General features: G+C 45.9%; 1 protein-coding gene across 1 annotated transcript in view; it reads left to right on the top strand.

Annotated features, from left to right (window-relative positions):
- The window catches only part of NTSR1 (neurotensin receptor 1 (high affinity)), a 53,431-nt gene extending 33,356 nt beyond the window's left edge, over positions 1 to 20,075 (top strand). The window contains exons 2-4 of the mRNA XM_008634716.2: positions 3,748 to 3,949; positions 13,887 to 13,977; positions 16,316 to 20,075. Coding sequence (XP_008632938.1) covers positions 3,748 to 3,949; positions 13,887 to 13,977; positions 16,316 to 16,565 — 543 coding nt within the window. The 3' untranslated portion in view covers positions 16,566 to 20,075. The remainder of the gene's footprint in view (positions 1 to 3,747; positions 3,950 to 13,886; positions 13,978 to 16,315) is intronic.
- Positions 20,076 to 20,750: the final 675 nt, after the last annotated feature.

The raw sequence follows: 20,750 nt of genomic DNA, 5'->3' as shown, positions 1-20,750 counted from the left end.
CAGCAGAGCCAGGGGAGGTGTTTTCCACCCAAAAGATTTAGGAAGAGTCACAAGCCCGAGAACTGGGTTCTGCTTTTGTGTCCCTTGGTTTTTCTGGTCCCTTCCCCCATGTCTCTCCCACACTCTTGTTTGGATGGAAGAAGCAAACTCACAAAAGGCTGAATTCTCTGTCTCAGACAAAGTCTGATTTTTGTTGAGCTAACTGTGAGGCTGATAGCTGCATCATGTCTTGGCATCCATCAAGTGCCTGTGGGGGTTCAGGGTCTCAGCAGAGGTTTCTGCTGGGAGCTCACCCTCAGGTGACATCTGTGTTGTCACTGTCCTGCTCAGCACAGCCAGAGAAGAGTGATTTGGGTCTCTGGCTGTCACTGCTCAGGCAGTGCTGGAAGGGAAGGCTGTTGTTCTGTATGAGACAAAGCATGATTTGGTCCTGAGGACTAATCCCATCCCACAGATGTTGCCAGCCTGGTGCTTGAGCAGCATTTAGGATCGCGCTGATTCCGGGAGTGACGGCAGCATGGAACTGGGTTAGTGTTTCATTCTGTCCTGCCACTGGCAAACGCTGCAGTATTGGATTTTCTTTTTTTATTTTGTTTGATTGGGATTTAGCACACAGTCACGGGGTTTGCAGTGTTGTGTTTGTGTGGGTTTTTTAGCCTAGAGAGCAGCCAGGGCTAAGCCTTTCCATGCTTAGCAGCTTTGGGCCCCTGCACTGAGCTCATCCTGCCCATCGTGGTTCTGGGCTCTGGGGGGTTCACTCTGGTGCAAACACATCAGTTTTGATAGAGAGGAGAATCACACTGAACAATCTTGGTGAGAGCAGAGATGAGAGCAGACCCCTGTGCTTGTGCATCCAAACAACCTTGAATACAGGGTTAGTGTAGATCCAGCATCACACAGACTGTGCTTTCCATGGTGAGCCAACATAAATCTGAGACTTTCAGGTCAAAAATGGGCCTACACACTCTCTAAATCTTCCCTCCTGGGGCCAAAGTAGTCTATAAAGATCTGTAAAGCTCCAAAGGCTCCCATGGGTGTTCACTGACAGCTGTAGCCACTTTAGTCCACTGATGTTAGGAGACACAGTAAAAAATCCCATTAAACACCTCTACAAGTCTTCCTGCTCCTGAACTTTTTAATATGTAGTCCTGGGATCCCAGACCAGCTCCTCTTGAGAAAGTGGGAAAATTTCTATTGACTTTGAAGAGTTGTTGGAAGCACCAGCTCCAGCAGTGAGCAAAGTCACCTGAAAATTAAATGTTGCTGCACTGGTGTGCACAGTGTGCTGGGCTCCCAGCAAGCAGCTCGACAGAAAACAGGGAATACAAAGGGTTTGCTTAGGTAGATTGGCTTTTCTATCCTTTATGTTCCTTGGGACTTTGTGTTTGCAAATAATTCTTTCAACAAATTAAAGAATTCTGCTACTGGGGAAAATATTGATTTAATTTTTTTTTACTATATGAGAGTTTTGCTACAAATCAAGACAGGGAAAAAAATCTTTAAATATAGTCTTTGATAGAAAGTATGCAATATTCCCAGTTTTACCATAACAATTCCTAAAAGGGAAAGTCAGTGCTATTCTAGCCGATTTCCCAAGCTCTTTAAAAGACTTCACAATGCAATTATGGAACGAATCAAGGCTTTTAAGTAAGCTCGGAAAAGACTTTTAGAGTCCTGAAAAATTAAGAAACAAGTCTAATTTATAGCTAGGGCAAAATTTTAGAATGAAAACCAATAAATCCTGAATCTCAGGTGACAGAGTGAAACATTTCCAGAGTTAAGTGCTGCATTTTGCTGATGTGCAGACATTGCTCAGCAGTGGGGAAGAAGGGCATTCTGCAGCTAAAGCCACAGAAATTGGAGTGAGGAGCTACAGGGTTCATTTCTTAGTCTGACCTGGTAAATCGGAGCAATCATTTCACCCCTGTGTGCGCCAGCTCAGCTCGGCTGCTCTGTGAAGGTTAAATAGTTGGTCTTTACTGCTTAATGATCTGTCTTAGCCTGTGGAGGCAAGTCCAAAAGATAACTCTTCCTTATATGCAGGAGTCTGTGAGATCTTTTAGAAGCGTAGAAAACTGCTTTATACTTAACAAAAGAGGCCATTAGCAGCTTATAGTGGTGGGGTATATCTAGGAATTCACTCAGCCCGCAGAGGAGTTCTGTTATTATTACCAGGAGATGATGTTCTCACCATGTGGAAGAGAGAAAAAACCCAGCTGGTACTTTTGCTTAACACATGGAGCTCCGGAGCACAAAGCTGTACAGAGACTTGGTCCATCCAGAGAAAACCTGGGCAACAATAGCTTCTGTCTTCACCAAAAGAGGACTTCCTGCTTCAGATTTATGGACAAAAAAAGTGAAGTGTGCCTGCTCCCATGTGCTTATGTACTGCTCATTTCTTTTACAGATTCCCTGTAGCATCTTGGGAGTGTGTTTGGGTGATTCCCATTCGCCTCCAGCATTTCTGAACCCCTTCAGAGCAGAGAGACCACAAATCTGCACCAGACACAGGGTGTACAGCAAACCTGGTCCATTTTGGTGATGGTCCAGTGGGGCTGGGTGGGCGGAGAGGAGATGTGTCCATCCCAGCAGATGGAGAACCTGTCTCTAGATGAGGTTTTGCAATCTGCAGAGGGACCTGGCATTGGCTTGGAGTGCAGGGTTGTTCTGTGTTGTACATCACTGAGGTGAAAAATAAGTGGCTGTCTGAGGAAGAAGTCAGCCTGCCTTGGAGCCCTCCCACTGAGTAAATTCCCTCTTGAGTTTTGTAGTTTCATCTTTTTGTCATTTTATCACTTTTAATACAATTGCTTTCACAGCGATTTGCAGCATGGTTTAATCCTTGTCAATATTTTGAAATTCTAAGAACTTAAAGGGCTTTTGATTTGTTCCACACTCACCTGGGTGCTGTGCTGAGTGTCCTCCTGAGCCACATAGAAGAGAGGAAGAGCTCCTGGGCTTAGCAGAGAAGCTCCCCATCCCACCATGGCAGCCTTGCAGATGTGCAGGCAAACCCTACACGTGCCTCTGTTTCCCTGGGCTGCCTTTTGCCAAGCTCAGTTCCACTGAGGTTTCTAAACAGCCCAAAAGCTTTGCTGCATTTGACATGAACTGTGACTTCTACTTGATTCAATCACTGCTTAATTTGATCCTCCATTTAATTTTATCAAAACTGTAGTAATCAAATAATTTGTACTAAAAGCATTATGACTTCCACTTGTTTATTCTGATCAATTTTAATCCTTTACGGCACAAGGTTTATTTAACTTAGTTATGAGGTAACAAAACACTGCCATTAAATCTACAAGGAAAAGACAGAAGACAAAGAAAGATAGTTAAAAAGATCCCAAGGAGTCCTCATAATGCAGGAAAAAGACAATAACACAGTGTTATTTAGAAGTCACGCTATGCATGATGAAAGCTAAGCAGCATCCTGCTGGTTGTGAGATGAAAAGATCAATGGCATGTTTCAGTCGAGACATTTCTGGCAATGAACTGCACTGAAAAGGGAGAAAGAATGTAATTAGATATGAATGATTTTGCCCTTTTTGGGTGTTGACCCACGTGAATGAACATGCGTCAGCAGTGCTTGAGTTCTCCCTCTGAGCAATAAACCTTCAAAACCAGCTGAGTAAGAGGAGGGAAAGATTTCCACTTCAGGCTGTTCCTCTGTTGCTTTGAGAAATAGAACCCAACCTCCTGCTCCACTGATCCTATCCCTGACTGTGCCCCATCTCTCCCCTGTAGGTCAACACCTTCATCTCCTTTGTGTTTCCCATGGTCGTCATTTCTGTGCTCAACACCATCATTGCCAACCAGTTGCTGGTGATGTTCAAGCAGGCTGCCCAGGAGAACCAGGTGTGCACCATTGGTGGGCAGCAGACCATGCTCAGCATGTCCATGGAGCCCAGCAGAGTGCAAGCCCTGAAACACGGCGTGAGGGTCCTGCGTGAGTATCCCTTCCTTCGGCAGGGAACAGCTGGAGGTGTCTGAGTAAATGTGACTTGAAGAGAAACAGGCTGAAATTGGTAAACACTTTCACCCAAAATACCCCCTCCTTTTGTCTTTGCTTGTTGGTTTGCAAAGCTAAAGAGCAGACCTGCTCACTCTGGAAAAGCAAATCCAACCCAGCATTTTAAGGATGTAGTCGACAGCAATTTAAGCCTTGCACGTATTGTTTCACTACTTCCCTTTTTCTGAGGAGCTTTGGTTCAGACAGAACTTAAATAAAAGTTCCAGCACTCAGGAATTGAGCTGTACTGCAAAACACTGGATATCTTGATTAAATAAGCTGAGGAAAAAACCAAAGAATCTGGTAGCTTAAACTTACAGGGGATAAAGCAAAAGCTGTTCAAAAATAGTACCCAAAACAGCTAACAAAGTGTGCCCAGAGTGGTTTTAAACAGGAGATGGGGAGAGTTTGTTAGCAGAAAGCTTTCTGATGTTCTGGTGTTTTTAGAAGGGTTTGGGTTAGAGGAGACCTTAAAGTTCACCTAATCCCAAACCCCTGCCATGAGTAGGGACATCTTCCACTGAGCCAGGTTGCTCCAAGCCCTGTCCAACCGGGCCTTGGACACTTTCAGGGATGGGGCATCTTGGTATTTGAAGTGCTTTGGCCCAGCCCATGTTTCCAACAGTGAGAGAAATCCCTAGAGAAGGCACCAGGAACTTCCATGACATTTTTCCAGCTGTTTTTCACAAGGCATGCATCCCGTGCAGCACTCCTTGCCCATGCCATAGGCGAACCTCCGCATGCATCCCAGCTTCCAACACTGCACTGGGAAACGCATACTGCCAAAAAGGAAAGAAAAACCCTGAGGACATTAAACTCCCCACAATTATCTTGTTGGACTGTGTTTGTTTACTGTCTCTGCACCCCAATGAACTATTATCCACAGGTAGGTAAGGAGGGAGCCTTGCTTCCCCACGGAGCCTACAAGGACTCTGCTCCTTGCTATGCTTTTCTGGTTTTTAACACTTCTGCCTGCTGCCATTAAGTGAGAAGCTGCCTTTTCTCACTCGTGCTACACCACTGCACACCTCTCTCTCTCCTTTTAGTATTGTATCCTCTTTGATCTTCAACAAGAGAGAGCTCTTCATGAATAATAAGAGAGAAACCTAAATTTACACCTGGCATCCCTCAGCACTGGAGGAAGTGCACCCCACACCCACAGGTCCACATCTCCTCTGAGGCACTGAGAAACAGCCCTTCTCTTTCTGAACAACAAGCATAATTTTCTTTTTCATCTTCTTCTGCTTCCTCATTTTCTTCTCCAGGCAATTTTTTGGGTTTGCTGTGTACTGCAAAAGCTGAGAATATTTGGCAAAAGTGAGGGTTTCAGTCTGGAGCCTGGGATGGTTCAAAAGTGGGTCAGATGTGGCACCATGGGGCCCCCTGGGCAGCAATGCCCAGATATTCCAGGCATCTCCTCAGGGCCACCCCAGCAGCAGGACTGAGCTCCCCTCCCTGCTGGGAAGGCAATGAGAGGACAGCTGCTTGTTGCATTTCTGTGCTGAGGAAGATCTAGCAAATAAAAAATCCTCCCTCACTTCTGTCTGTGATTCACTCCACCATGCAGAAATGCTCTCTTTATCTAGAAAATGGGAGTGAAATCCTGCTGCATTTCAGTTTTTCACATGCACTTGATTACTGGAGGTACTTGATTCACACTCACTTTTGTCACCTGTTCCTCATGACTTACATTTTAATAACCCAGGTCTCTGAGCTGTCTGAAAAGTGGCAAAAAATATACAAGGATGCATATGATTTATCCTGGCATCCCTAACAGCCAAAATCACGAGCAGACTCTGGGCTCATTTATGGAAGAGGGTGGGAAAAGAAAAATTACCCTTGTGCCCCCTTATAAAACTGTTGGCACAGAATCAGAGCTTCGTGGGGGTGAAAGTATTTTCCTTTCCTAAAAGTGAACTTTGGCCTGAAGTACAGAGAAGGCTGATTTAGGTTTAAGGGTGAAGTGTTTCAGAACTTGTAGAAGAAGTGCTTAGAAAATATTTTTTTGTGGTTCATGGGGTGCAGAGCTGTTGGATAAGATCAGAGCAGCAAAAAACTTCCTTGCTCCAAATGTACTGAGATTAAGTATTTGTTTACACTGAAATTAGAGCTGAAAGTGGACAGTCTAACAGCCTCATTCAAAACAGGTGCAACAGCGTTTTCCTCCTCTTTGGTAGCAATTGTGTATTTTCTTGGCTCTGTCTGACTTTGGTCATGTACAAAATAATGAGAGTGATCAGGATCAAGGAATGTGCCAGGCCTGTTGCCTGGGAGCCACCTCATTAAGTCAGTAAGCATGAGATTCCTGATTGTAGTTCGCTCTCTGCTGTCAGCGTTCACCAGGTGTGAGGATACAAATTCAAAGAGCTACAGCCACTGGCAGCTTCCCAGCTTTTTTCTGAGGATAACAGGGCAACCAGTTCTGTTGTTAAAAATACCTTTCACCAAGAGATTTCATACTCTCCTTCATCCTTCCAATTCCTTCCATTAAACCACCTCTAGTTTGTGTTGCTGTTCCTTGACTATGTTGGAGCCCTGGAATTGCCGAGTCTCCCAGAGCTGTGTGATGCTTCACAGAAGTGTAAATATTCTCTGAGTGCACATTCTGAAATGCCAATCACTTAATAAAATTCTAAATAATCCTTAAACACTCGCATGCACACACACACAACAGAACAATCATAGAATCACAGAATGGTTTGGGTTGGAAGGGACCTTAAAGCTCATCTCATTCCACCCCCTGCCATGGGCAGGGACACCTTCCACTGTCCCAGGTTTCCAAGCCTCGTCCAACCTGACCTTGGACTCTTCCAGGGATGGGGCAGCCACAGCTTCTCTGGGCACCCTGTGCCAGGGCCTCCCCACCCTCACAGGGAACAATTTCCTCTTAATATCCACTCTAATCTTCCTTCTTTCTGTTTAAAGCCACTCCCCCTTGTCCTGTAACTCCATGCCCTTGTTCCAAAGTCCCTGCCCATCCTTCTTGGAGCTCCTTTAGGCACTGGAAGGCTGCAGCAATTTCTTCCTGGAGACTTCTCTTCTCCCAGCTGAACAACCCCAATTCTCCCTGCTGCTCCAAAATCAAGGTATTTTTGAGCTTGGCTCAGGATGAAAGCTCTGTTCAGCCAAAATGTCTCCTTGAAATGGGGCAGTTTTGCAACACGGACTGATGTCCCCACCAACCCACTTGCCTGCAGCCCCTTCTCCTCCAAGCAGCCCTCGGCACCTCCCAGCTGCCTGTCAGATCAGTTCCCAGGCGGCTGGGAGGAAGGCAAGAGTTATTGAATGGCACAGCTGAGCTCTGACAACGACATTGAAACAAATTCATGGACACCAAGGGGAGGCTTTGCTGTCTCTGGATGGACGTTGGCTAAGCCTATTAAAATGTAATCAGTTCCAGGTAGCATTTGCTCTGTTACAGAAGCTGCTTAGTGAAAGCAATTATAAAGCACTTAGAAGTTTAACCAATTAAAAGAATATCCTTCAGTCTCCCACAGCTGGCTGGGTGATGCCTCAGTAAAATGCTTTCGAGCAGATGAAGTCAAGCCACATTTTTACTGAATGTCTGTGAATTTTTAAATTATGATTTTGGGGCCTCTGCTTTTTGTCAAGTGATACAAGACAAAGGCCAAGAATTAATGATGTATCCATGTATTTCATTAACTTGTGCATTAGTAATTCCCCTTCTGAACAAATTCTTTGAAGAGTCCATTCATTTCTCCTCACCAATGCTCCAAGTCTGAGTTATTCATTTCAGGAGGAGAATATTGCCATGAGATTTAGTATAACCAGCCTACAGACATTAATAGTAAATAGCTCATACTTTGCAGCCACAATACACAGAAGAGCATCAATCTAAAACTCCTTAAACAGTTGTATTTCATAATTCCTATATTCTAAGGCAAGCAGATTTATTTGTTCATGAATCATTTCTTTTCAAGAAAGGAACAAAATTCATGGCAGTTTGTATCTCTAATAAAAAGTCTGAGCAACTCCAAGTGGAGTTCAGCAAAACCCCTATGGCATTAAGCTTGAGTGGAAGCTGATTTTAACAGCTGAAGTGTCACACTGAAATTTGGGAGGATGAATTACCTATTTAACAGTTGTATATATTTCCCAGAGATGTTTGTAGTTGTAGGTTTACTTTGCCATCTGCCAAGTGAGATAAAATGAGCAGAATCAGAGCACTCTATAAACACCCTCAGAAGAGCAGAAAGCAGGGCTGGCTGCACCTCTTGGGGCAGAGAGTCTCTTTTTCCCCTCTCCCAAGGTGTGTCCCTTTTCTGGCACCACAGCTCGGGCTGGCACAGCATTCCTGTTTTTATGCTGGCTCTCCTGGCTGCATCTCTGCAGAAAACTCCGAGATTTGCCATGCCCTGAAAGCAGATTTTCCAGGTGTTAAGCCATGACAGTGTGAGTGTTTAGAAAGTTAACTAATGTGATTTTAAACATGAAGCCTGGCCAGGGCTTTAGTCACTGTAGAAGCATGCAGTGAATACAGCTCCAGGGTCCCTTTGATGAGCAGAAACCATTCTGGGAGGAACAAAGGACTAGTGAAGCTCAAAACTGTGGGGGGAAGAAGAAAGGGCTGCAGAGGAAGCTAGTTCACGTTACACCTGATCTCACCAAATAGAAAGAGCCTTGAGCCTGGTGAGGATAAGACGGGATCCCTTATCTACCTTTCAAAGTGGAAATATTCTTCTTTTCTTCTTCCTTCTCCTCCAAACATCCAGATATCCCCAGGGGAAATGGCATAAATGAAGTTTAAATGGAATAAAACAACCTCTTCTCTAATTTCCAAAAGAATAATTACCTTAGAAGGAAACTTGGGAAGAGACCCCAGTTTGCACTGGGACAGCAGTGATGTGCTGCTTGCTAGAGCCTTGGGCCAGCTTCAATCTGTATTTTCTGCCTTGCTCCTTATGGATGAAACTGGTGCCAGGGGATGAGCTGGGGCAGGAATCCACATCGATTTTCAAACTTGTCATCTGAAGCCATTAAAAATCAGGATTGGAGAATACAGCCTGAGAGAAATATGTTGATTTTGAATGCCAAAAGGTTTTTCCATTCACTGTGCTGTCTCACTTTCACTAATAAAGAAGAACTTAGTGTTTTTTCAATACTATGTTCAAGAGCATTAAGGGATTGTATCCAGCAAATGCTGTGTGTTTTCAGTGGTGTCTAAAGGAGCTGAGGACTTCCCAGGCTCAGTTACTCCCAGTTTCCTCTTTGCTCTCCTGAGTACTCCTGGTGCTTGCTGGTGGCCCCCAATCCCTGCCGATTGTTATTGACTTTTATGGAAATCCTGTATTCCACAGCCTTATGACCCAAATGCCAGCATAAGTAGTTTTAATTTTACTGGGCTCATACCTACCCTGGCAGCTCCTGCAGTCCCTACTTTGGGGCCTGCTGATATAAATATTGCCAACAGCCTGTCAGGTAGAACATCATGTTAATATAAACAGCACCTCGAGGTTTAACGAGGCAGTGCCAGCTGTGCCCACACTTGGCCCGGCTTTCACACCTCTCATATCAAACAGCACTTTGTGAGAGGTTCTCTTGTAATGGCATCAACTGAATAAGTACATAAGCCCAGGATTTGGGATATACAAGGATTGTTTCTCCAAAAACCAGCATTACTTTTGCACGAGCCCCATAACCTGTTGTACCAGCTGGTGTGTGTGCTCCCCTTGGGCAGCATTGGGGATAAGTCTGAAACACACAAAAGGCTGAGAGCTGTTGCTCAGGTGGGTCAATACCTCCCCAAACAGCTCCTGCCTTTGCTCAGGAATTCCACCGTGCTGTTCCACATCTGTATGTGGCTCAGCTCCCCTTCGAACGCAGAGAAAAAGAAATAAATTGGTTTAAATAGTCCGGACAAAACTATCAAGGAAAGATAGATCTGAGCTTGTCCGGAGGCCCTAGCAGCAGCAGAGGTGGTTATAAAAAGGAGCAGCATCCCTTTTGTGCCTCTCCTGGAGAGAAAGGAGGACAGCACAGAGGGATACCCTCGCCGAGGGCACCCCGGGGCTGCAGGGCTGTGACTCAGCACTCGCAGAGGGGATGGAGGAGATGAAGTGAGCAGGAGAACGGCAGGCGCGCGCTGTGTGCCGCAGCGGCTCCCCGGTGCCGCGTGAGTCAGCGGCGGCGGTGACTCCTCGCCCATCGCTGTCCCGGGGCTCTGAGTCACTCCCAGCCGCACACGGCCCCGCAAAGGGATGGGGGCCGAAAACCCCTCCTGAGCATCGCTCCTGTGCTCAGGCAAAGCAGAAAAACCGTGGGGTTCTTACTCACGATGCCGTGCCCTGTGCACATGCTGACCCAGAGGTTGTCCTGGAGGAGGGCAGTTTCCCAGCCCCAGCCCCGGAGACACACAAGGCAAAATAAAATACCCAGTGCGATCTAATAGAATTTAACTTCCCCGATTGCTCCCACGTCCAGTTTAGTCTGAGAATCAAGGCTGGCACAGTTCAAATCTCCTGCGCAATGAAAAAGATGTCACTCAGAATTGATGCTTCCCTCTGCAGGACTTCCCGAAAGAAAAACAAACCGGGGCTCGTCCTCTGCCACTCTTCCTTCCTCTCCCCTTCTTCCTTGGCATGCAGTTCAAACGGGCAGAGAATAGAGCCATTATAAGACAAAATAGAAAGACACAGGATGTAATAATTCAGAGTTTAATACACATTTAAATTGGGAGTTTGATTTAGGAGGGAAATGAGGGCATACATTGGTGGAAAGATCATTCCCTGCCACCCCTGGCACACTGGGGTCATCTTGCTGGGGTCCCATCTCCCCTCCCCAGCCCTGAGGTTTGGCACCTCATTTGCTTGAATATGGGAAATATCAGAAGCTCGTGGAGCAGCTCTGCTCCTATTAGAACCTTATTGAATTAATTAGAAGTGAGGGATGTGTCTGGTTTATTTTTAGTTCAAAAAATAAAGGCAGGAAATCTCCAACCTCACAAACACCATCCTGGACAGTCACCCCATCACACATTGAGTCAAACCCTTCCCCTGCAGTGCTCAGCTCCAGCAGGCTGACCTGCTCCTTCTTACTCCACCACAAGAACCCATGTGTCAAGCTTTTGATGATGAAGAACATATCCTAGGAGCTCATAACAATAATAAAAACCAATTTTGGCAGCCAGTTGGCTCAGGATTTGTTTTACAGCTCAACCATTTTGACAGGCAGGTGCTCAGGGAAGAAGAAAACAGCAGGAAAAGGCAACAGGCATCTGGGAGAAAAGGATCTTTTCATTCTGTATTAGATGAAAGTTAACACAGTCTCGTGTTTCATATTCCTGCCAGGGGAGAGGACCCAAGAGGGCAGGATTGCCACCCTAAATCTGCTTGATCCCTTGTATGATAAAATGAAAACATACGGATTAAGGGTGACAAATTCAGGTCGGGATCTCCTAATGTGTGCAGCACAGAACTGCACAGTGTGTCACCCAGCTGGGACTTCCAAATTAGACCATAAGTGTCTCCAGTGCACTTCACATGTTTAATAGGGTTTTAATTGCAGAGTGATTGCATGTGATATTACAGAATTATCACAGATTACATAACTGCTGATGTTAAGCAGATACTTCCCTCAGTATGTGTTTTTGTTGCTATAGATCCATATTATTTGGCCCAGCATTGCCTGAGCAGCAGAAGCAGACATCATTTACCAGGAGAAAACCACTTTCCTTTAATGTTTTGGTAAATTTAACAAGCAGATGTGTGAGATTCTTATAATTGGCTGTCGAAAGAATCCAGATCCTGCCGTACCTAAAGAGCTGCACACGGGGGTGAGCAGCTGAGGAGTGCCAGTGCATGGAGGTTTCTGCAGAAATTGTGATGTGCCTGAACGAACCTGTGTTTGGAGCCATTTGGGAAGCTGCTTTTGCAGCCTGAAAACCCAGCTAATCCTGTGCAGGCGCTGGGAAAGCAGATGGGCTGTGATGTTGGCTCATTCCCACTGGCCCGAGGCTGACGGATGGAGGAGGAGAGGCTGGAGAGGGATCTTCAGAAGAATCATGAGGGGACTGCTCCATCCAGGGCAAACCAAAAGTCCATCTGACAGCGAAATTAATTTCTGGAGGCAGCAAAAAGCGTGTGCTCAGAAATGTGAAGGAGCAAGGCAGGCATCCATGCTCCCAGCGAGCTCCCCAGTGGATCTCCCACTCCTCCTGGGCCACATGTCATGCAGGGGCTCTCCCATCAAAGTCCCATCAAAGTTCCCCAGGGAAGGATCAGACATAGGTCAAATTCATTCACTTGCTGGCATCTGAAGGGCTGCAGGCTGTCTGGTGATGAATTACATCTGTGTAATTTCAAGCTGGTTTTGGCCAGAGAGCAACCAAAAACAGTTTGAGAAAATGAATTCACTCAGACAAGAGAATAAAAACAGACCCTCTAGCCTTCTTTCCAAAACATGTCCCTTCAGTTGCTTAAATCTTTATTGGATAAATGGCTTTTGCAGCGTTCCTGGAAGATGCTGTCATGCATCATGCAGGCTGATGCTAAAGGAATAGAACCTTCTCCATTGTTAGCTGTGTGTTCAGTGAGAGAGCTCATGGAGTTGGTGTAGGGTATGAGTATGGAGCTGGACAACCAGGCATTATTTAATTTCTGCTCTCCTGTGCCTCTTGGTTGAGCATCAGTGACGGGGAGATGCAACTACAGCCAGACAGGTTCCTCCAAGACTGCATTCTCCAAGGGAAACACATCTTCTGCACATCTCCTTGAGCTATGACATGGTCCCTGTGGGATGACAGTGTCTTGGTTTGGGACATATCCACATAAATATTTTCAATCCCAAGGCAGAAAAGCCCAGCCTTTGGCTCCACGTGACAAATCCACCTTGCACTTGTGGTACCTCACTCTGGAGCAGAGCTTTGCTGCTTCCCAGCCCCTTACAGGTCACATAAAGGACAAGAGTGATGCGGCCCTTGTTGTCTGTAGAGCAAATTTGGGACCAAAAATTAACTTAATTATTTTATTTCGTCTTTATTTTCTTCTTGCCTTTTATTGTGTTATGTTTTAACTGAGATTTCTTTATTTCCTGCTAAGATTCTGCCAGAATCCTGCTGTTCCATACAGAAGTTGAAATATATATTACAAAAGGAAAGAAGTCTTTCTCTTGATTGCCTGATAGATCTGCTGTTTAATCCAGACTGACAAATGTGCTCTATCAACAGCACTTTTATGCCTCAGAGTTGCTGCGTTTTATTTTCCATTGTCTGACATCCCTCAGAATCTGGAAAGGAAAAAAGCTGTAGTGCCTTTCTCTGCTTGCCCTTTAATTAATCATTTTTGTTATGGCAAAGTCCAGACCCAAACACGCTGTAATCTCAAGCATTGCACAAATGCAGAACAAAAGGACGAGCCCTGCCACCAGAAAGAGCAGTTTAATGATGCTCAGCACTGTGGGGACTGTGGCCAGTGGGTCCACATAACAAACTAATGGGATTATGGTGTCCCTGGCTCCCTGTCTACCTGGATGAAAAACACACGCCAACTGTCTCTGTGAGTATCTTGGACAAGACACCCAGTGCCACAAGGGCATGAAACACAGATGCAAACTGAGTTTCCTTTAAGCCAGTGTCTGAACTAGGCATCACCAGTCCTTCATCTGTACCTTCTGTTGTTCTTATGTCCCTGCCCCAGAGTTTAGCGCTGTTTTCTATTACTTCTGTTTTGCTTGTTTTTACAGACATTTGCAGGCTGGTTGTCCCTCAGGGTTATTAATTCTTTGCACTACAGCAATACAAGAACAAGTGGGGCTGCAGGAAAACAGGTTACAGCAATAAAACCCACGCAGATAGGTCCCCTTTTCACCCTGATGGAGAGTTGCTCACAAAGTTAAGGGCTTTTTTCCTGCCTTGCAGGTGCTGTGGTGATCGCCTTCGTGGTCTGCTGGCTCCCTTACCACATACGGCGTCTCATGTTCTGCTATGTCCCCTCCAGCCACTGGACAGAGTAAGTCACAGCGTGGGGGACATGGTCCCCCCATGCCAGGACAGGGTGGGGGCTCAGGTTGGGGCTGGGGATGCCAGGGTACAGGTGAGGAGATGGAGGTGGGGATCTGGGAACAAAGGTGTTTTCCAATTGAGGAATTAAATCCTCAAACTCCTAATTGCTGTTTTGGTTCTTTTCTTTGGATATGTCAGTGTTTGCCAGCCAAATTAAGAGCCTTTGTTTTACCTAAATCCCCCAGACATGGTGGAGGAAGCATTAGCTTGAACCAAAATGCATCAGCAGCCCCTCCTCCTCCTCCCCCCCCCCCCCTCCTGGGGTCGGCAGCCACGGACTCGTCCCACTGGCAGCAGCCATGGGGCTTCACCCCTGGCAGCCCTTGATGAAATGACATTTGGACAGGGGGGTTGGTACACCCGGAGTGGATTTCAGTCTCTCTGCCAGAGATATTGATCCCCAGCCCCAAGATGCACCAGCTCCCGTCAGCACACAATTTGGCTCCACAAGGCCACATTTCCTCAGCGACAGGGGAGGTTACACAGGTGGGGGAATAACTGTGCTACTTACTGAGTCTGGGGAGGGTTATTTACTGGGCTGTGCAAGGAGTGGATCAAAATGAAATACCAGCAGCTGCTGCTGATTAGGAAATGCCCAGATTGTCAGAGAATTCCGGGATAATTGTACGAACACACGTGCGCTGCTCACAGATGTGCAAAGGCACCCCAGGAGCTCCCTGCTCCTTTCTGAGGCATCAGGCCAGGTTCCTCAGCAAAGCAACCACCAAACTGATTATTGTTTTTAAATATGTCATTAAGAGCTAATGCTGTCTGGGGACACACACCCAGGAAGCCAGAGATGCCAAACAATGCACTCGTGTCTCCACCCATGGTGTAACATCCCTGTTCTCCCTGAGATCAGGGCTGTTTCCTTTGAGGCAAAGAAAAAATTTACAATACTAAAAAGCAGAACAACAACAACAAACTAAAATTCCATTAGCTCCAAACACAAAGTATAAAAAATTACGATGTTACGATAATTAGTCTACTGAATGGGACTGTGGATCCAGCCATAGTAAAATCCAAAATCTATCTTCAGTCATGAAAGCAGAGCTCTAGGCACACACTGGGACAAACTCTTGTTTCTCCTTTGCTTTCCTATATGAAAAGCACTTAAGGCAGTATTCAATTATGTAGTGACTGCATTTGCTTTGAGCAAGAGGGGTAGAGAAGTCTGTCTGCAATTAGTGGGAATTTATGCATCGTGGCTGCGTTCACATAACATTCTTTTCTTCTTTTTAAAACCATGAGTGATTTTAGGAAAACACTGAATTTACAGAATGATAGTGAACTACCAGTCTGGTGGCTAACCAAGAGTTTGCAGCAGCTTGGCATGTTCACTTACAAACACATGTGCCTGAAGAAGAGACATTTTTCCAATATAAGTTCTTCACAACTACATAGAGAAACTCTGCTTGTAAGAGCTGGATGGGCTGTGCAGTCCTTGGCAGTGCTGAGGGGGTGTGGAGGGATGGGCAGTGTAGTCCAGCACTCCTCTATTTATCTTTTGTTAGACACTACTCAGACTAGGAAAAAGGTCTGCAATTTTCACCAAGATAAATGATTCTGAGGAACATCTTGCGGAAAATGAGACCTGTGGTGTTTATAAATGCTTTACAAGTTCAGGGCTGTTGTTCTCAGTTGGCCCAAGGAAATATATTTCCAAAAGTATAAAAGATAATAAAACATTTTTGACCAGTTCTAGTTGAAGACCTTAAATTGTGGTGGTCAGGATGTGTTTCAGAAGCATGCTGTCATCAGCTTGCCCCCAGAACAGGAAATGCCATCCCACATTATGGACAAATCCCAACCCAGGGACCCATTGAATGAGCTGATGCTGCTCTCACTGCCAGAGGGAGGAGAGAGCTGCATCTGTTACTGGAGTTTGGCTCGTCTGCAACCTCTGTAGATCAGAACTGCAGCCAAAAAAGTCGAGCTAATGTATATGTATGACACCGAAGCACATTTCCGTCTGGCTTCTCAGTTTCCAGAATGCCTGTTTCCAAAAAAAAAATGAATGCGCGAGGTAACTATTGCATCTGGCCCCAGGGCTTAAACAAGTCTCTTAACTGCTGGTGAGGGGGTAATGTCTTCATAGAGGCATCTGATCCGTGTTTGACCAGTTCCAGTTGAAGATATAGATGGGTTTTGGTGGCTCAGGCTCCACTGGTAAGCTTGTGTCTGCAGCCTAAAAACGTTAGCTGGAAAGCAGCTCATGTTTTTCTCACCCTTGTGACTTTGAGTTCTTCACACTCAAGATTTTTATCTTTCATCTGTTCTTCCAGTTTCCTTTACAACTTCTACCACTACTTCTACATGCTGACAAACGTCCTCTTCTACGTCAGCTCAGCAATCAACCCCATCCTCTACAACCTGGTGTCGGCAAACTTCCGCCAGATCTTCCTCTCCACACTCACAATCCTGTGCCTGCCATGGAGGAAGAAGAAGAAACGACTGGCCTTCACCAGGAAATCCAACAGCATCTCCAGCAACCACACATTTTCCAGCCAGGTCACAAGGGAAACTACGTACTGAAGCTGAAGGAGGAGGAGGAACACAATTCATCGTGGAGTCAAAACTTGAGAGAGGCCTCTGTGACTTTCATGCATGGTCTCCAAATTCACATAACACAAATGTGTTTAGCAAAGTCATTTTTGTTGGGAAAATAGGCTTTGTTCTGCCAGTAACTTTGAGGTTATTTTCGAGCATTGGCCTTGCCTCTTGTGAGTAATGTCTACATGTATTGTAACTTCAGTCTGGCATAAATCCAGGTGTGGTGTTAACTGGGAAGCCAAAATGTGTTCGACTTAGGCAAAACTGTTCTGCATTTCATCCTTTTCTCAGTGCAGAGATGCCATGTTCACATCCAAGGGTTTGAGATCACGTCTCCTGGTGGCACCGAGCAGAGAGTTTGATGAGGAGAAAGAAGCTTTGAGCAGAAAGGGATGTTTTTGGAGAATGGACATGCTCGTCTGTGGGATGTTCAATGAACGAGGAGTGAAAACTCAGGGAGCCAGGTGGTTATTTAGAAATATATATCTCCATTGCGAGTAATACGACCGAGGTGCTCAAGAGAGCCGCTCTGGCTCCTTGAAATTCAATAAGAACAGACAATGCCTTACCTAGGCTGGGGTGGCTGTGGCCTGGGGAGTGGGGTCACCTTTGGCTTTAGGGCATCCGCAGTGCCTGGCATTGGTACCTCTGCACCGGTAACAGCAGAGTCTCTGGCAAAGTCAAGAATGCAGAGGCTGTGCCCAGATGGAGTGCTGAAAATGAACAGAAATGGAAAATCTTCCTTTTGCCATACAGCCAAATCCTATTTTTTACCAGGGAGAACAGTTTGCTGGCCTGCATTAAGAGGTGACAAAACTCTGAGCTCATGAGGGCTCCAGGCTGCTGAGATAAGAGAAATCTGCCCCAGTTCTGTGGGACCTTCAGATTTTTCCTATTCTTATTCCAGTTTTACTTGTTTTCCTCACCATTTCCATGAGGCTAACATCTCAGTTTATAGCAGTTGTAGGCAGCAGGTCCTCTTGTTCTACCTTTTCTTTTATTACTTTTTGCTACCAGACATGTTGGCACACTGAGCTGTACCCAAACATTCAGGTAGTTCAAATGCAGAGCATAAGGAGGTCTAAACTGGGGAGTCTTGGCTCTAAACCCACTTTCTTTTAACAAGCCAGAGGAACAGAAACAAGACCTGAAAAGTCTCTTTGGAATTTCCCAGCTGGTCAGGAGAGCGTGAGCTTTTGTCCCATATGGTTCCACCTCTAACAGCCCACTGTGTGATACAGCAAATTGCTGCAGAGTCTTTAGTACCAAAATCACAGGGCTCTGGGACAGGCTAAAGGGCTTTTTTCCCCAAATGGCGACCTGCACGAACCTGGAACCTGACCAATCATCCTGTGCAACCTCTGCTGGTGGTGACCTTGTGTCCCCTTTCACACTACACATCATCAGGAGAGCAGCACTTGGCTCTATAAGGTGACAAAGTAGAAGAGTTGGCTCAGTTCGGCTTTCTGGGCTTTGCCCATCCCATGTCACTCTTCAGCTAATGAGCACCTGTGGTCCCTAACTGAAGCCACGGTGCTGGAGGTGTGGATTAACTCCAGTCAGGGTCACACAATGATGGAGACCAGTTACTGAACCACTGGGTGACATCTGCTGCAGATGTCACATCATAGAATCACAGAACATGCCAAATTATAAGGGACTCACAAGAATCATTGAGTACAACTCCCTGGACTTGCGGTGTAGGTCCTGTTGGGCTCAGCACATAGAGGAAACACCCATTTGGGGGCATCTGCTGTGAGTTGGTGGTGGTGACTGACCACTTTTGGGGCATTTATAACGGGGCAGCTGTACCCAGCTTGCTACCAGCCCCCCCCCCCAGCCACAGCCTCCAACCACACCTGCCAGGGATGGGAGCTGGTTTTAATGCCTAGTACAGAACCCTGGCAAAAGAAAGGGCTCCAAATAAAAGTCAGTGGGGCTTTAGTTTCTTCTGATTCAGCCAAACTGCAAGCTCTGTTCTGTCATGCCTTCTTGTGATCTCTTGCCCTGGTTGTACCAAGCAGAGGGCAGAGATTATATTAGACCAAGCACTTTTGTTGCTCATGTACTGTTGACTCCTCCTTGACAAAGAAAACAGGTAGTGGCAGACAAATAAATGAAATGAAACAAACAGGCATAAAGGAGACTGGTCTCTTCAGAAGGAAATCTGTGAGAAACCAGCAAATATTTTCTGTGTATGGTGTGTGTGAAATGGCTCGGGCAGGTTGGAAGAAGAATCTCTAGAAGACCTGCTCATCCTGACTTGTGGGAAAATCCAGGTACCATGAACAGGAGAGGGGAAAGGTCTGCCTTGAAAGGAAGAGGAGTCTTGATGTCACAAATTTAACATTGGCCTTCCAGGCAAGACACTTCAAATGTTTGTGGAGGACCCAATTTTTTTTACTTCACCTCTAAATACAGTCAGCAGCTGGGAGGCGCTTTCTGAAACCTCCCACAGAAGCTGCAACTGCATTGCTTTGACTTCCATTGCAATTTAACACCCTGCATATCTCATTTGCTTTTGAAATATTAAACATTATTACTACAGTTGCCCAACACCAACCTGCTGAAATGTGCTTGATTATCTTAGGAAACACTGTACAAAACTTGTTGTTTCACATAAGATGCTTGGTTTAGATCTTCACTACTGAGATACACTGGCAGCTTACAGAATATTTGATCACAGCTCAGAGAAACTGGCAGGTTTATTTTTGGTTTGACATGACAGTGGGAGAAAGCTGGAGTAAATGTGAACTTTTCATAAGCTCCTTCCACAGTGTTTGCTGGGTCACTGGAGTGCTGAAGAGCTGGGGGAACCTGGGGGATTTATCCAAGTGGTTTGCTGACTTCTACAGCTCTGTTCTTGCAGTTTAACAGGAAAGCAGACCTGGGTCCATGGCCTTAATCTGAGATTGCAGCTCAAAGCTACCTCTTCCACTGGCCAAATCTGACAACCTTGAGCTGAGCAGTGTAAGTTACAGCTGGTTTCATCCTCTCTTCCCCCCTCACCTAATTTTGCTATATTCAACTTAGAGATGCAAAGAAGTGAGGATAACTCACTGCAAATCCCAATAGTTTCCAGAGAATCACTGGAGAGTTTGGGTTGGAAGGGACCTTAAAGCCCATCCAGTTCCAAACCCCTGACATGGGCAGGGACACCTTTCCCTAGAGCAGATTGCTCCAAGCCCCGTCCAGCTCGGCCTTGTAAAGGAAAGATGATACAGCAGAGAAAAAAAGGTACAAACAGCCCCATATTTACCAGATAAATGGTTCTTTACATGCCTTTTAACAATGATTGAACTGCAAACCTGGAAAGGTTTTTAAATTTAATCTGATGTGAATGGTTTTTGCCATTAGACAGAACACAAATTCCCATCCGTTGTGTCCTGTCTTGGCTGAACTCCTCAGCAAAGCAGGGGTGAGTGTTGGGGCCTCTGCTCATCTATGCAAATTCCCTGTGTTTGGAACTGTTTGTTTTGACTAAAAAAAGAATAAAATCTGTGGAACCCACAGATGTGAAGTGCTGCCAGATGGATTCTGAGAAATTCCCCTCTGAAGAGAGTCTATCAAGTGACCTCTTCAAACGTTATTTTGAGGTTTTGTTTCTCTTCACAGTGCTCTTGCCAGAGCCATCCGTTTGGCAGTGTGAAATCAGGTTTATCAAGTCATTTTGCTATTCAGAAATTTCCCACAGACAGGACTTTCTCACCACAGGCCTGGTCCATCAGTGTTGGAATGCTGTGCTGAGCTTGTCTTTTTTTGTAAGGTGCATGAGACCTCACTTCAGCGAGCTTTTCAGGAGCAAACTCAGTGGAAAATCAGCAAGGAGGGTTAGCAGGGCACGTGCCGTAAACACAACAATAGCAGGACTCTGCATTTCTAGCATCCAGCGTTCAGTGAAACAATCCCCAAGTGTGCTGGTGCTGCAGACAGCTCGTGCTGCAGGTTTGAACCCATCATCTGTGCAGCTGCATCACTGCTGCTCTTGGGCAGAGACAGCAAACCTCCCCAGGGCACGGGAGCACCTCTGTGTACGGCGCTGTGAGTGTCAGTCCGGTGTCCTCCTGGCTGTGTTGTTTGGTGACTCTTTAACCAAAGCTGTATCTGCTAGAGCTCTGTCTGGTTCTTCACATCACAGCTCAACCACTCTTCCTGTCCTCAGTCTGG

Source organism: Corvus brachyrhynchos, unplaced genomic scaffold (genome assembly GCF_000691975.1).
Source record: "Corvus brachyrhynchos isolate BGI_N302 unplaced genomic scaffold, ASM69197v1 scaffold10, whole genome shotgun sequence".
NCBI lineage: Eukaryota > Metazoa > Chordata > Aves > Passeriformes > Corvidae > Corvus > Corvus brachyrhynchos.
This window is presented reverse-complemented; position numbering and strand designations above follow the sequence as displayed.